The sequence below is a fragment of the Megalobrama amblycephala genome, linkage group LG4 (assembly GCF_018812025.1).
Source record: "Megalobrama amblycephala isolate DHTTF-2021 linkage group LG4, ASM1881202v1, whole genome shotgun sequence".
Lineage (NCBI taxonomy): Eukaryota > Metazoa > Chordata > Actinopteri > Cypriniformes > Xenocyprididae > Megalobrama > Megalobrama amblycephala.
Genome location: NC_063047.1, coordinates 51,616,085 through 51,628,525, shown reverse-complemented (window position 1 = coordinate 51,628,525; position 12,441 = coordinate 51,616,085). Strand labels below are relative to the sequence as shown.

Sequence of the window (12,441 nt, the reverse complement as noted above, 5' to 3'; positions counted from 1 at the left end):
CATGATCTTCAGAGTTAATAACACCAAACACTTTTTAATTGATAATCTTTTTTAACTTTCATAAGTTGCCTTTTTCGACTGTTAACATTCGTCTGTCGGACGCCGTATGAATATGTAATGAGCAACATTGTTAGCGCGTGGAACAGATGTTAAGCGCGTGCTGTCACGGTTGCCATGAGAGACCCACGAGTGGACCGAAGCTCCATCCACGCGCCCTTTAAACAACCCGACAGGTATCGGGTTCCCCTCAACAGGTGCAGCACCTGAACCACCGAGACCCTGCTTGAGTTTAATTCAATTACTGCTGCTAGTGTAAGGCGTGTTTGTGTGTTTCTGAACGCGTTCTGTTCATTTGAGACGGAAATATCCTCACATCGTGTGGTGAGGGGGAGAGGTTTTCTTTGATAACGTTATTTTATAATGTGAATAATTATTAATTACTAACATGTAGCTTAAGTAGTACTACAAATTAATTCCATTAATTCGCTAAAACAGTAAAACGAAAACACAGCAAAATATTTCAACCTTTTTAAAACATTTTAAAAAATGAGAAGTGATGTTGCGCCATGGAGCCAAAATGGTTGACAAAAAAAATGCGCTTTTTTTCCCCCGTCAGATTTTGCTACATCAAAGGTCAATGTGACATAAAAATGATCAAGCTGAAAGTAAGCAGCACCTTTCACCGACACGTGCTTCATAAAGTCAGAAAACCCAGGCAAATGTGGCATTGATTTTGAGTTTATCATGTGTCGGGCCGCAGCGGCACTAAAGCTGATTTCCCAAGGCACAGCAGATCAGTGTCAATAAAATTCATCTGGATGTTGATCAGCTCGATCAGCATTTCACACAACTGTCTTTTCTTTTTCCTAAAGCAAACAGTTGTCCGATTCGAATCAGTGTAGAGAAATTGGAACGATCTGGATTTAAAAGTTCACAGGTTATGTGCATCTCAAATGCGTTTTTCGCTTTGAAGAAGTAAAAGCGTTGCGTTACATTTGTAGTTTCGTATTACGTTTTCAAAAGGTCGCTGTAATAATCATTCGTTTTGCATTGAATTTTGCATTTATTAAACATATTTAATAAACTAAATAAGATTTATTGTCCGCCACAAGTACACTGTAAAAAAATAATTGTTGGTTTAGCTTAAAAAAAGAAAGTTACCTGGTTGCGTTAAAATTTTGAGTTCATTGAAATTATAAAATTTGAGTGGATTCAATGAAGGCGATTGATGTAATCAACAGAAACTCAAAATATTATGCTATCTGAATCACATTTATCATCTAAGTTGATATAACAAAAGAAAAAATGTAATAACAAATCATGAAAATATGTTTATAGTGAAGATACACTTCATTCTATCATTCACACTATCATTCAGTTTTGAGAATTTAAAAAAATAGTAATAATAATAATGCATGAAAATTGCTTGATTTAAATAACCTCAATTTCATCGTGCATGTGTGCTATTTGAAGAAAATGTCTGAAAATAATTCAAAGACTGATAAAATGTAGTTTTTGACTGTGCACTCTCACGAGCTTTCATTGCACAAAATATATGAATGCATTTTCTTCATCGGATGCATTAGAAATGTGTCTTCTTCATTAACTGCAGCTGTTTCACACGTGCTACATGGTGTATTTTGAACAGTTCATGTTCATGTGATGGGGAAACACTCTCCACCATTCACAACTACTCATGTGAATAGTTGAATGCATCATAAGACACATTTATGGCATATCGTGTGATTGGGGAATAAAAGTCTACGCGATTCTGTGCATGATGAAACATTTTATGGACGTTTAACTCCGCGAGGCTTCTGGTGTTGCTTTTGCTGTGTGGTTTTATCCAGGTGATGGTCATCTGTTTTATCAGTCACCAGAGTAACGGGGCGGCGTTTCTGTCGCGCGTCAAGAGCCACAAGGCGCAGAAACCCAAGGCGCGCGATGCATCTGTCTCTGGCACGCGCGCTACTACTACTTCATCTTCCTCCTCCTCCAGTTCATGTAACTCTCATATAGTTATCATCGCATGCATTTGTCGGAATAATGAAAATGGCGCAGAATAAGGCTCGGGACTCGCCGGAGATGCTCTTGGCTTTACTCACGCAGAGAGAGGAGTTACGGAGAGGTACAGCCGACATCAAACTCCTGCTGATTTTCATTTGCAGTTATGCGTTTGATTTGAGTCGAATATAAAGCACCCCATGTTGATTTGCGCGAGCTGCTGAAAGTATTAACCTTAACTTTGATAGGTAATTATATCTGATTTAACTGCAAAGGATCTTTTCTCCGTAGAATTCGCATCTGGGAGTGACGCTTTCCGCGCGGCTCTAATACTGCGGATTAGGAATGATTGTGTGTCGGTGGGATTAAATCTCAAACAGCGGCTCAAAACAACATATGTCTGCTTTAGCAAATCTGACGCGCATGACAGATATTAAGGTGCAAAATCAGTGTTTGATTTGTTCTTGGTTTATTTATGGAAATGAATGTTGAGAAATAATGACAATTTTCCGCCGTTCTGAGTGCAGGACAGAAACTCTTTCAGAAGAGACTGTTTGAAGGAGAAACAGTGGAGATTTATAGACTAATCATTAGAGACGCTGCTTGATTGAATAATTGATACTCGTGCACCTGTTCATGACGTGTCCGGTGATGTCAGAGAGGACCTGCACGCGCAAACACACTCGATTCGTGAGATAAAACGCGACGCGGCCTTGATTCTTTAATTGTTATAGAAAACAAGCAGGATATCTCGAGTGGATATTCAAATATTCATCTGAATTTAACCAGATATGATACAGTAGAAATGATTTAATCAAAGCTGTGTTTATGAAATTTAAGTTTTTGTTTGTTTGTTTGTTTGTTTTTTATTGGCTTTAATTAGAACAAAAACAACAACAAATATTATTATTAATGCGTTGTATTTATTGTTATTGTTATATTTATTCAAGCTGTTTTTATTTTATGTGCTTTATGTACCTGTGCAATGGAAAGGTTGTTGCTTTTAATACATACTTTAGATGTACATCATAAATACTTGAACACAAAGTGAGCGCGTTCTCAGTTTTACGCTGTTAAAGAGAATGATTACTGTAATAAAGAGATCGTCTGTTTACCAGTGGAGTTTACTGTGACCTTGAGTTACAGTGTGATTTATCACTGAGACATGCTGGAATACTGTATGATAATAATAATAATAATAATAATAATAATAGGCTACAGTAAATATCCTATTATTATTAATTTAAAAGTAAAAAATAATAATAATAATAATACAGTATGCCTAAATACGGCTTTATTATTACTATTATTCATTTTATTTAATTAATATAATAACAATAACAATAACAATAATATTCCAAATAATAATAATAATAAATTTCGCTGGAATTATGTTTATGTCGTATCCAGGTTCAAAGTTTCGTTAAATTCCAGCAATTTCTTGTCGTCTTGTAGTTCTTTGAGTTTATTTTTGGTGCTCTTTTGATATTAAACGGAATAGTTATAATAATTTCTCGGTGAAGGGTGTGTTCAGGAAGCTTTTTCGCGCATAGAAAACAAGCCGCGATAATATCGTGTTGGGAATATTATTGGGATGAAATTTAATGTTTTACTGAAAGCAGAGCTTTGTTATATATACATACATATATATATATATATATATATATATATATATATATATATATATATATATATATATATATATATATATATATATATATATATATATATATATATATGCTGGGTTAAAAACATGGTTAAAAAAACCCAGGTTGGGTTGAAAATGGACAAACCCAGCGGTTGGGTTAAATGTTTGCTCAACCTGCTGGGTAGTTTTATTTAACTGAACTATTGTTTAAAAATTACTGTATTTCTTGCTTAAAATGAACCCAAAGTATGTTAGAAATTAACATTTATTAATATGTTTAATAAATGAACATTCATTAATACGTTTAATGAATAATTAAACAATAAACCTTTATTAAATTGCTTATTAATAAATGTTCAACTTTTGATTATTATTGTTGCCTCTAGTAATTATGTGTCTGATTTTAAATTCCAACATATTTTGGGCTCATTTTAAGCCATGTCATACAGTCATTTGTAAATAATAGTTGGGTTAAATAAAACTGGCCAGCATGTTGGTCAAACATTTAACCCAACCACTGGGTTTGTCCATTTTTAACCCAACTTGGGTTTTTAGATTGTATATAGCCCTTTTTTTTTTTTTTTTTTTTTTTTTTGAAAAGAAAGGTTCATGACAGCATTTAATAGTATGAACCGCTCTCTTGTTTCCCAGATATCCCTGTTTGCGCGGGCTGTAATCAGCACATCGTGGATCGCTTCATCCTGAAGGTTCTGGATCGACACTGGCACAGCAAGTGCCTGAAATGCAGCGACTGTCAGTCTCAGCTGGCCGAGAAATGCTTCAGCCGGGGCGACAGCGTCTACTGCAAAGACGACTTCTTCAAGTGAGTTCCTCACGCTCGAGCTCTTTCCTCACACTTCGGATGGCATCCGATCTGACCAGTGTTTGTCCGCAGGAGGTTCGGCACCAAGTGCGCGGCGTGTCAGCAGGGTATCCCGCCGACACAGGTGGTCCGGAGGGCGCAGGACTTCGTGTATCACCTGCACTGCTTCGCCTGTATCGTGTGTAAGAGGCAGCTGGCCACAGGTGACGAGTATTACCTGATGGAGGACAGTCGACTGGTGTGTAAAGCCGATTACGAGACCGCCAAACAGAGAGGTACATCATCATCCACATGCTGCTTTATTCAGCAGATGAGACAATCGGAGAAGTTCTGTTTGAGCAAGCACAGTTCTCAAAGTCTTAATTGTTTTACTTCTTTCATTCAATGGCCTCGCATTGATTGGCTGCTTTTAACGCTGAACTTAATCTTGCTGGTCGTGCGCTCGTCCATAAACATCTGACCCGGCTCAGGTAATTGCGAACCCGCCAGCCTCCGGATCGATAAGTGCCAGAGCCGCATAGAGCAGCGGCAGAGCCGAACAGAGAGACGGACACGATCTGCATTCGGGGCAGTTTTCAGCCGGATTCAGCGCTTTAATACGAATCGGGTAGTGATTTATTTGGAAATGGAGTCTGGGAAGGAGTTAGAGTCATCCATTGAGAAGATGAACTTACACTGAACACCGCTGAATGTGTACGAAATGTTTAATACAGGGGTTTAAGTACTGACATCATAGAATAGAATAGAATAGAATAGAATAGAATAGAATAGAATAGAATAGAATAGACATTTAAAAATAAAGGTTCCATTAGGAGAAGAACCATTCTGGAATAAAACTTTTCAATACACAGTTCTTAAAAGAACCATTTTTTTATAGTTCGAATTACATTTTAATAATCCGATTTTTTTCCCCCACTATTAAAATCATTTGTGCTATGGAAAAATCTTCTTAATGGAATAAGAGTGTAGAATAGAATAGAACAGTACACTCTAAAAATGCTGGGTTGAAAATGGACAAACCCAGTGATTGGGTTGTTTTAACCCAGCGGTTGGGTTAAATGTTTGCCAAACCTGCTGGGTAGTTTTATTTAACTCAACTATTGTTTAAAAATTACTATATTTCTTGCTTAAAATTAACCAAAAGTATGTTGGAAATTGAAAAAAAAAAAAAAAAAAAAAAAAAAAAAATTATTAATGTTTAATAAATTAACATTTATTAATACGTTTAATGAATAATAGTTAAATAATAAACATTTATTAAATTGCTTATTAATAAATGTTCACCTTTTGATTATTAATGTTGCCTCTAGTAATTATGTGTCTGATTTTTAATTTCCAACCTATTTTGGGTTCATTTTAAGCCAGACATTTAGTCGTTTTTAAACAATAGTTCGGTTAAATAAAACTACCCAGCAGGTTGAAAAAACATTTAACCCAACTACTGAGTTAAAACAACCCAATCGCTGGGTTTGTCCATTCTCAACCCAACTTGGGTTGTTTTTAACCCAGCATTAGAATAGAACAGATGTTAAAATAGGCATGTGTCTCGAAAAAAGAAAAATAAATGTTACTGTCTAATAAGAAATACATTTGTTCCGTTAAATTAAATTATATAAAATTTTAAATAACATTTCTCACATCACAGAGACGGAAGGTTCGTTGTGAATTATTGAGGACTGTGACCCTTGAGATGAACTTACATCCCACTGAATAACTGCATTCGAAATGTTTAATGCCTTCACTTCACCAACGTTCCATTTAGAATAGAATAGAATAGAATAGAATAGAATAGAATAGAATAGAATAGTGATGTGCAATTATTTAAGGATCTATTTGGAATTGACCTTTTGTTCCTAAAAAATAACGATTTTCTATTTTTCAACTAACATGAAGTACATGTTACCTCTCAAAACAGAAAAGAACAGAATATCATCCTCACGATATTTAAGAAGCGCGTTACACCTCAAATACGCCTCTTTTCCAGGCAATGTTTGTGGAACAAGACATATATTCCTTTTTACTCAAACTATGTTTTTTCTTTCCTTTTTAATTTAACAGAGGCGGATTCGACTGCAAAACGACCCCGCACAACAATCACCGCCAAACAGCTGGAGACGCTGAAGAACGCGTACAATAACTCGCCGAAACCCGCGCGACACGTGCGCGAGCAGCTGTCATCAGAGACCGGCCTTGACATGCGGGTGGTGCAGGTAACATCTGCAGTATCATTTCATATTCATTAAAACACAACTACACCGCGACAACGTGCGGTTGTTTATCTGACCCTGAAAAATAACTTCTAGTCTGATATTAAATCAAACGATGCATATTTTTTTAGGTTAGCTGGCGATTAAATTTACTGAAATCAACTGAAAACTGGGTATATATCATTATGTTTCCCTATTATACACATGTAGCCTATGCATATTCTCTATTATTATTTAATGTAGAATATTTTGCACTAAATTTCGCGCATGGAATGTACAGGTCACATGATCGATTGAGCTTGATAAAAGTGTGCATACATTTATCCAGTATGTCATCATGCTTTGTATCTGTGTTGATGCTAATTATATGAAGAAAAAAAATAAATAAATAAAAATAATAATTTCAGTTTTGTGTTGTTTTATGTCAAAAACCAACAAAAATCATTTTAAGGCTCAGGTCAGCTTTTTACTTTACTACAACTTTTTTTTTTAAAGTGGTTCCTCCAATGTGTTTGTAAGATCAGGTTGGGATGGAGTGAAAACTGACCCATGTTTCTGCGCAGGTCTGGTTTCAAAACAGAAGAGCGAAGGAGAAAAGACTGAAAAAAGACGCGGGCAGACAGAGATGGGGTCAGTATTTCAGAAACATGAAGAGGTCGCGCGGCAGCTCCAAATCAGATAAAGACAGCACTCAGGAGGAGGGCATGGACAGCGACGCTGAAGTCTCCTTCACAGGTGTGTTTAACCCCCCAAAACACTATCAGTGCATATTCATCACTCCAAAGTGTTCATGAATCAAGTGTTGCAATGCTGAACATTTGATTCAAGGCTTTATTGAATCGTTTTCTGAAACGCCTATTTGGAAAATGAATGGGAAAGTGAGCGTTTGAGTGCCAGTTTTTTTTTTTTTTTTTTTTTTTTCAGTGAGACTTTTGGTCGTAATTCTGGGGTCCATCACAAATAGCAAGGGATTTTTAAGATAATTAAATTGTTGCATCATGAATTTCTTTAGCCTGTTAACCGCCGTGTTAACCCTTTCTGAGCTCAGATCTGAACTGAAATGTAATTCAAGAATGTTTTGAAATACAGACCTAAGGTTGGTCTCTTTTTGAAGACACTCAGCAGATTATTTAAGATATGAAAGCACTTCAAAAATGAAAGAAGTTATAGAAGTTTATGTTTACTGTAAAGCAAATCTAACACTTCACAATTAGGTCTCATCTGTTAACATTATTTAATGCATTAACTAACATGAACAGCATTTATAAATGTTCATGTTCATTTTAATTCAAAGTAGGCTACATTAACAAATGTTAACACACAACTTTTTTAATTTTAATAATGCATTAGCAAATGTTGAGATTAACATTAACTAAGATTAATAAATGCTGTAGGCTAGTTATTGCTAATTACAAAATATTGTAAAGTGTTATTGTAAAGTGTTACCTTTATTTTATACAAAATATATATTTTACAAAATAATGTTGCCTCTAAAATTGTATGAATGAATTTTGAGAGTTTTAGCTTTCGAATGATACCTAATTTATGATAATTAGCCTATTAAAATATGTGATAGGGAAAAAAAGTTTCCCGAAGAAAAAGGTTCTACAGTTTGTAACGTTTTAAATGACTGCTTTCACGTTTAACAGGTGATTTCAGCGGATATATTCTCGAACTGTTTAATACAATTATTTTTGCTGGTTAATACAACTATTTTTAAGATTAAAAAAATACTAAAACTAAATTCTGAGCCCGATCTCATGAAAGTGTGTATCAATTGCACGATTTTGTGCTTCTATTTGGCGTGCTATTTATACGCAGAAGTTACCATTGGCTTGCATATGATACGCACGTGTTTGACGTGCATGCACTTTTCATGTGCATATGATGCACAATTTTCTGAATATGACATGCACTTTTCGGCGTGCATATGATCCGCATGTTTTTGGCGTGCATTTTGGCGTGAATATAATACGCCACACCATCGACTAATCCTACCCAATGCTATCATATGCACGCAAAAAGTAATTTCATCGTGTAAATAGCACGCTAAATACAAACATAAACTCGCGTTGAAATCCTAGTGCTGTCAAAATTAGGAGCGTGATCACATGTAATGCTAGCTAAAAATGACAGAAAAACAGATGCTGTGTAATTTGCTAAACATTTTTAACGTGTTAAACTGAACATTTAATCGCATTCGTTAAAAATATATAACTCAATTAAGCAGCATCAATTCTTCCGTCATCCTTTAGCTAACATTACATGTGATCACACTCTTATTCATGCAAATGCTTTTAAACCATTCAAGCGCGACAAGACACAAAATGGCTCATCTGTGTGACAAACACAGACTCGTGCACACAGAAAGCCGCTTCAAACAGCGCGCCAGTGTTCTGACAAATAATGTTAACTATCAGATTGTGCTACCAACACTATAATTGCATTGTTTTAAGGGTAGGTTTAGGGTAGGGTAGATAAGGACATCATTAAAGCCTCAAACCACATTAATATGAAGCTGGTGGCACAATCTGAGAGGCAGCATTTTTCGCTGTCAAATTGTGCAACCTACTGTTTTAATAGAAGGTAGCAAAATCTGAGCAGACAAAAAAACACACAAAATTATGCCAAAATGACCGTTTTATCGAGAATCCTTTTAAACACAGTCTTAAGAAAACACAAAGAGTTCAGACACATATAAGCATCACATGGGGCAGGTCTTAAAGTGACAGCAGCCTAATAAACCATCTAAACCAGTCTGCCATTAATGTTAATCAAATTACAAAAGAAAAAGAAAATCACTCACTGCTCTTAACTGAATAACTTTTGTAGCTTTAATAAAAATTCATCTATAATCTAATCTAAATTATGCTGTGAAGACTGTTAAGTATTTAATAAGTGCTTTGATTCTGGACATGTTATACCTGTTAAAACAAAAATATTTAAATCATACTGTTTTATGCTTCTACATTATTTGGAGATTAAATATGAAATTAGGGCTGCACGATATATTGCACGATATGAAAAATAACATTGAACTTGAACGTGATTATCGCTTAAACGGAATTCTTAGTGCGATTATGAAATCGCAAAGGCTGCGATTGTTTTTTATGTGCAGCTTGTCAATGAAATATGGCTCCAAATGCTAATCCATCTGAAAGCACTGCGAGTTTGAGTCGCTTATAATGTACATTTGAAAAAGCAAGCATTTATTAACATCTTGTTTAACAAAAGACAACATTTAATAACATGTTTTTACTCCAAACTCACTTCATAAAGACAGTTGAGCATCCTTCTGTGAGATGATGTGGCTTCTTACACAGAATAAGGCAGTTGTGTGTTTATTAGTCATGTTTAATTAATCAAAGCATTTCAGTCTTCTGTTTATTCAGCTACAGCGTGTGTTATCTTCTTCTGCTGCAGGGCATATTTTGATTTTCTGCGCAAGAGCGCCCTCTGGCTTTCAGATGGAGAAGCATTTACTACTGATCACAGAGCCGTAAAGCTCTGACAAGCCACGCATTAAATAATCGCAGCCTTTGCCATATCGCGTGCGATTTTATCGTGATAAATCGTGCAGCCCTATATGAAATTATTACAATATAAAATATATTAAAAATTGACAGCATTACCAAATCCAAAAAGTGATCCCAGGATGGGAACCCCCTAAAAGGTTCTATATATGAAGTGCCTTACGAAACACTGTAAGCTTCTATATCAGCGCTATCTCACAACCAATTCATACGTATTTTACGTGGCTAATCTGTATGAATTCTTACGACCTCACTCGTACGAATTCGTAGGATTTGTCTAAACTCCAGTGATGGGTAGGTTTAGGGGCGGGGTTAGGGGTAGGTCATTCGTACGAATTCACACAAATTTGGCAACTCGTACGATTTAGCAAAAAAAACATGCAAATACAAGGGAGGTCATATGAATTCGTACAAATTAGCCACCTCATAAAATACGTACAAATTGCTGTGAGATCGTCTATATAGATCTTTTTCTGCTGACAGTAAACTGCCATGATCCACCACTCACTGTGATTTCTGTCCTGTTCTGTGCACAGACGAGCCGCCCATGTCTGACCTGGGTCACTCCAACGGCATTTACAGCAGTCTGAGCGAAAGTTCTCCGGCTCTGAGTCGTCAGGGCGGAGGTCATCCGCCGTTCCCCCTGGAACACGGCGCCATCATCCCCTCGCAGGAGCAGTACCACGACATCCAGGCCAGCAGCCCCTACAGCCTTCCGCAGTCTCCAGGTTCGCTACAGGCTCTTCCCAGACACCAGCCCCTCATCTCCAGCCTCGTCTACCCAGAGTCCGGCCTGCCCATGGTGGCTCAGAGCGGAGGCCAGAACATGACTCGAATGATGGCCGGGGGAAACGGGCCGAGCTCTGATTTGTCCACGGGGAGCAGCGGTGGGTATCCGGACTTCCCCGCCAGCCCGGCGTCCTGGTTGGATGAGGTGGATCATGCCCAATTCTGATGCACATTTGGGAAGAGACTCTTGTATAGACAGTGGCGGGGAACTGGAATTACTCAGTGGATGGCTGAACCTTGAATCTTCTCTATTTTTCCGTAGAGTTGAACATTTGGAAATTGGTTAGCGATGGATCCAAGACTTGAGTCTCGCCAAGGACTTCTGTTTGGTTCTACAAGGACACGACATTGTGAGGAGCTTTTACCACACTAAAGGCCCGTTCACATAAAGATACAGTTCTAAAAAATTGTTCTAAATATATAAGAATAGGCGAGTCCAACTGTAACGATAACGGCACAGTGAAACGATATTGTTGGAATCACTTTCAGAGCGATTTTTTTCAGCTGATGAATCATAAGAACACTGACAGCAAATCAGAATCAATCTTGCTTTTAAGAGCTCGAGCATTTAAAGCGACAGAACGAATGTGGACGCTAATATTGGTGTGAACAGGCCTTTAGACCATAACTTTTAATTATACAACGTTTTATTTTTTATTATCTTATCTCCAAATGAGAATTATGGTAGACCAAGATGCTCGTCAGATGAAATTTCCACCAGTCATCATCCATCATTGCTGTTACCGATGTGTATAAATGTGATATCACCAGTTTTGGTCATTGCCAAATGTCTATGTACATTATATAACATTTTATCAATGTGGAGTCTTTATTTTTATACAACCCCCTTGGACAATACGATCACAGAGACATTAGGACTTTGTATGTTACACAACAGGGATAGACAAGTTGTAGTTGTTGTCTCTTTCTAATTAGTAGGAGTACCTCTATGCATTTGTGTGTTTTCAGACGTGTCTCGTTCATTTCACTCTGTTGGAAACGTTTGGCCTCTATGTGTTATATATGTGGAAAAAATGTTTTATGTCTTATTTATTCTCTCTGATGATGGTTAAGTGGTTTAATAAATTTGTCAGTGAAATCCTCAAGCAGCCATCGCTTCCTGGCAGAGATATTTAACACTGTGGTGCTTTTTTATTCCTTCATTTGCTAAAAGGATGCAGATTTCTGTGCTGTTTATAGCCGCTCCATTGTTATGCGGCTCTAAAGACGCCGCGGCCATCTGATCCGAGGTTTCTCCAGTAGCTCGTTGGCAGCGAGAGGGTTAGAACGAGCTTGGATATTTATTTCTTTTTTTCCGAGATTAATCACATTGATCTTATATCAGGGCACAGATAATGGACCCGGATCTGGCTGAGTCGGCGAATTGCCGGTCTGGCTTGTGACCAAAGGCGTATCAAGAGTTCAACGCCTCTTTAG

At 36.9% G+C, this 12,441-nt stretch overlaps 1 protein-coding gene across 2 annotated transcripts in view; it reads left to right on the top strand.

Annotated features, from left to right (window-relative positions):
• The window catches only part of lhx3 (LIM homeobox 3), a 13,010-nt gene extending 873 nt beyond the window's left edge, over nt 1-12,137 (top strand). The window contains exons 1-6 of one of the 2 annotated variants that reach the window (XM_048189902.1): nt 1,814-2,128; nt 4,304-4,475; nt 4,548-4,750; nt 6,534-6,685; nt 7,246-7,417; nt 10,752-12,137. In XM_048189902.1, the coding sequence (XP_048045859.1) occupies nt 2,047-2,128; nt 4,304-4,475; nt 4,548-4,750; nt 6,534-6,685; nt 7,246-7,417; nt 10,752-11,170 (1,200 nt within the window). In that variant the 5' untranslated portion in view covers nt 1,814-2,046 and the 3' untranslated portion in view covers nt 11,171-12,137. Of the gene's footprint in view, nt 1-1,813; nt 2,129-4,303; nt 4,476-4,547; nt 4,751-6,533; nt 6,686-7,245; nt 7,418-10,751 lie in introns of those variants that run through there. The other variant, XM_048189903.1, reaches the window with a different exon arrangement.
• The last annotated feature ends 304 nt before the right edge of the window (nt 12,138-12,441 follow it).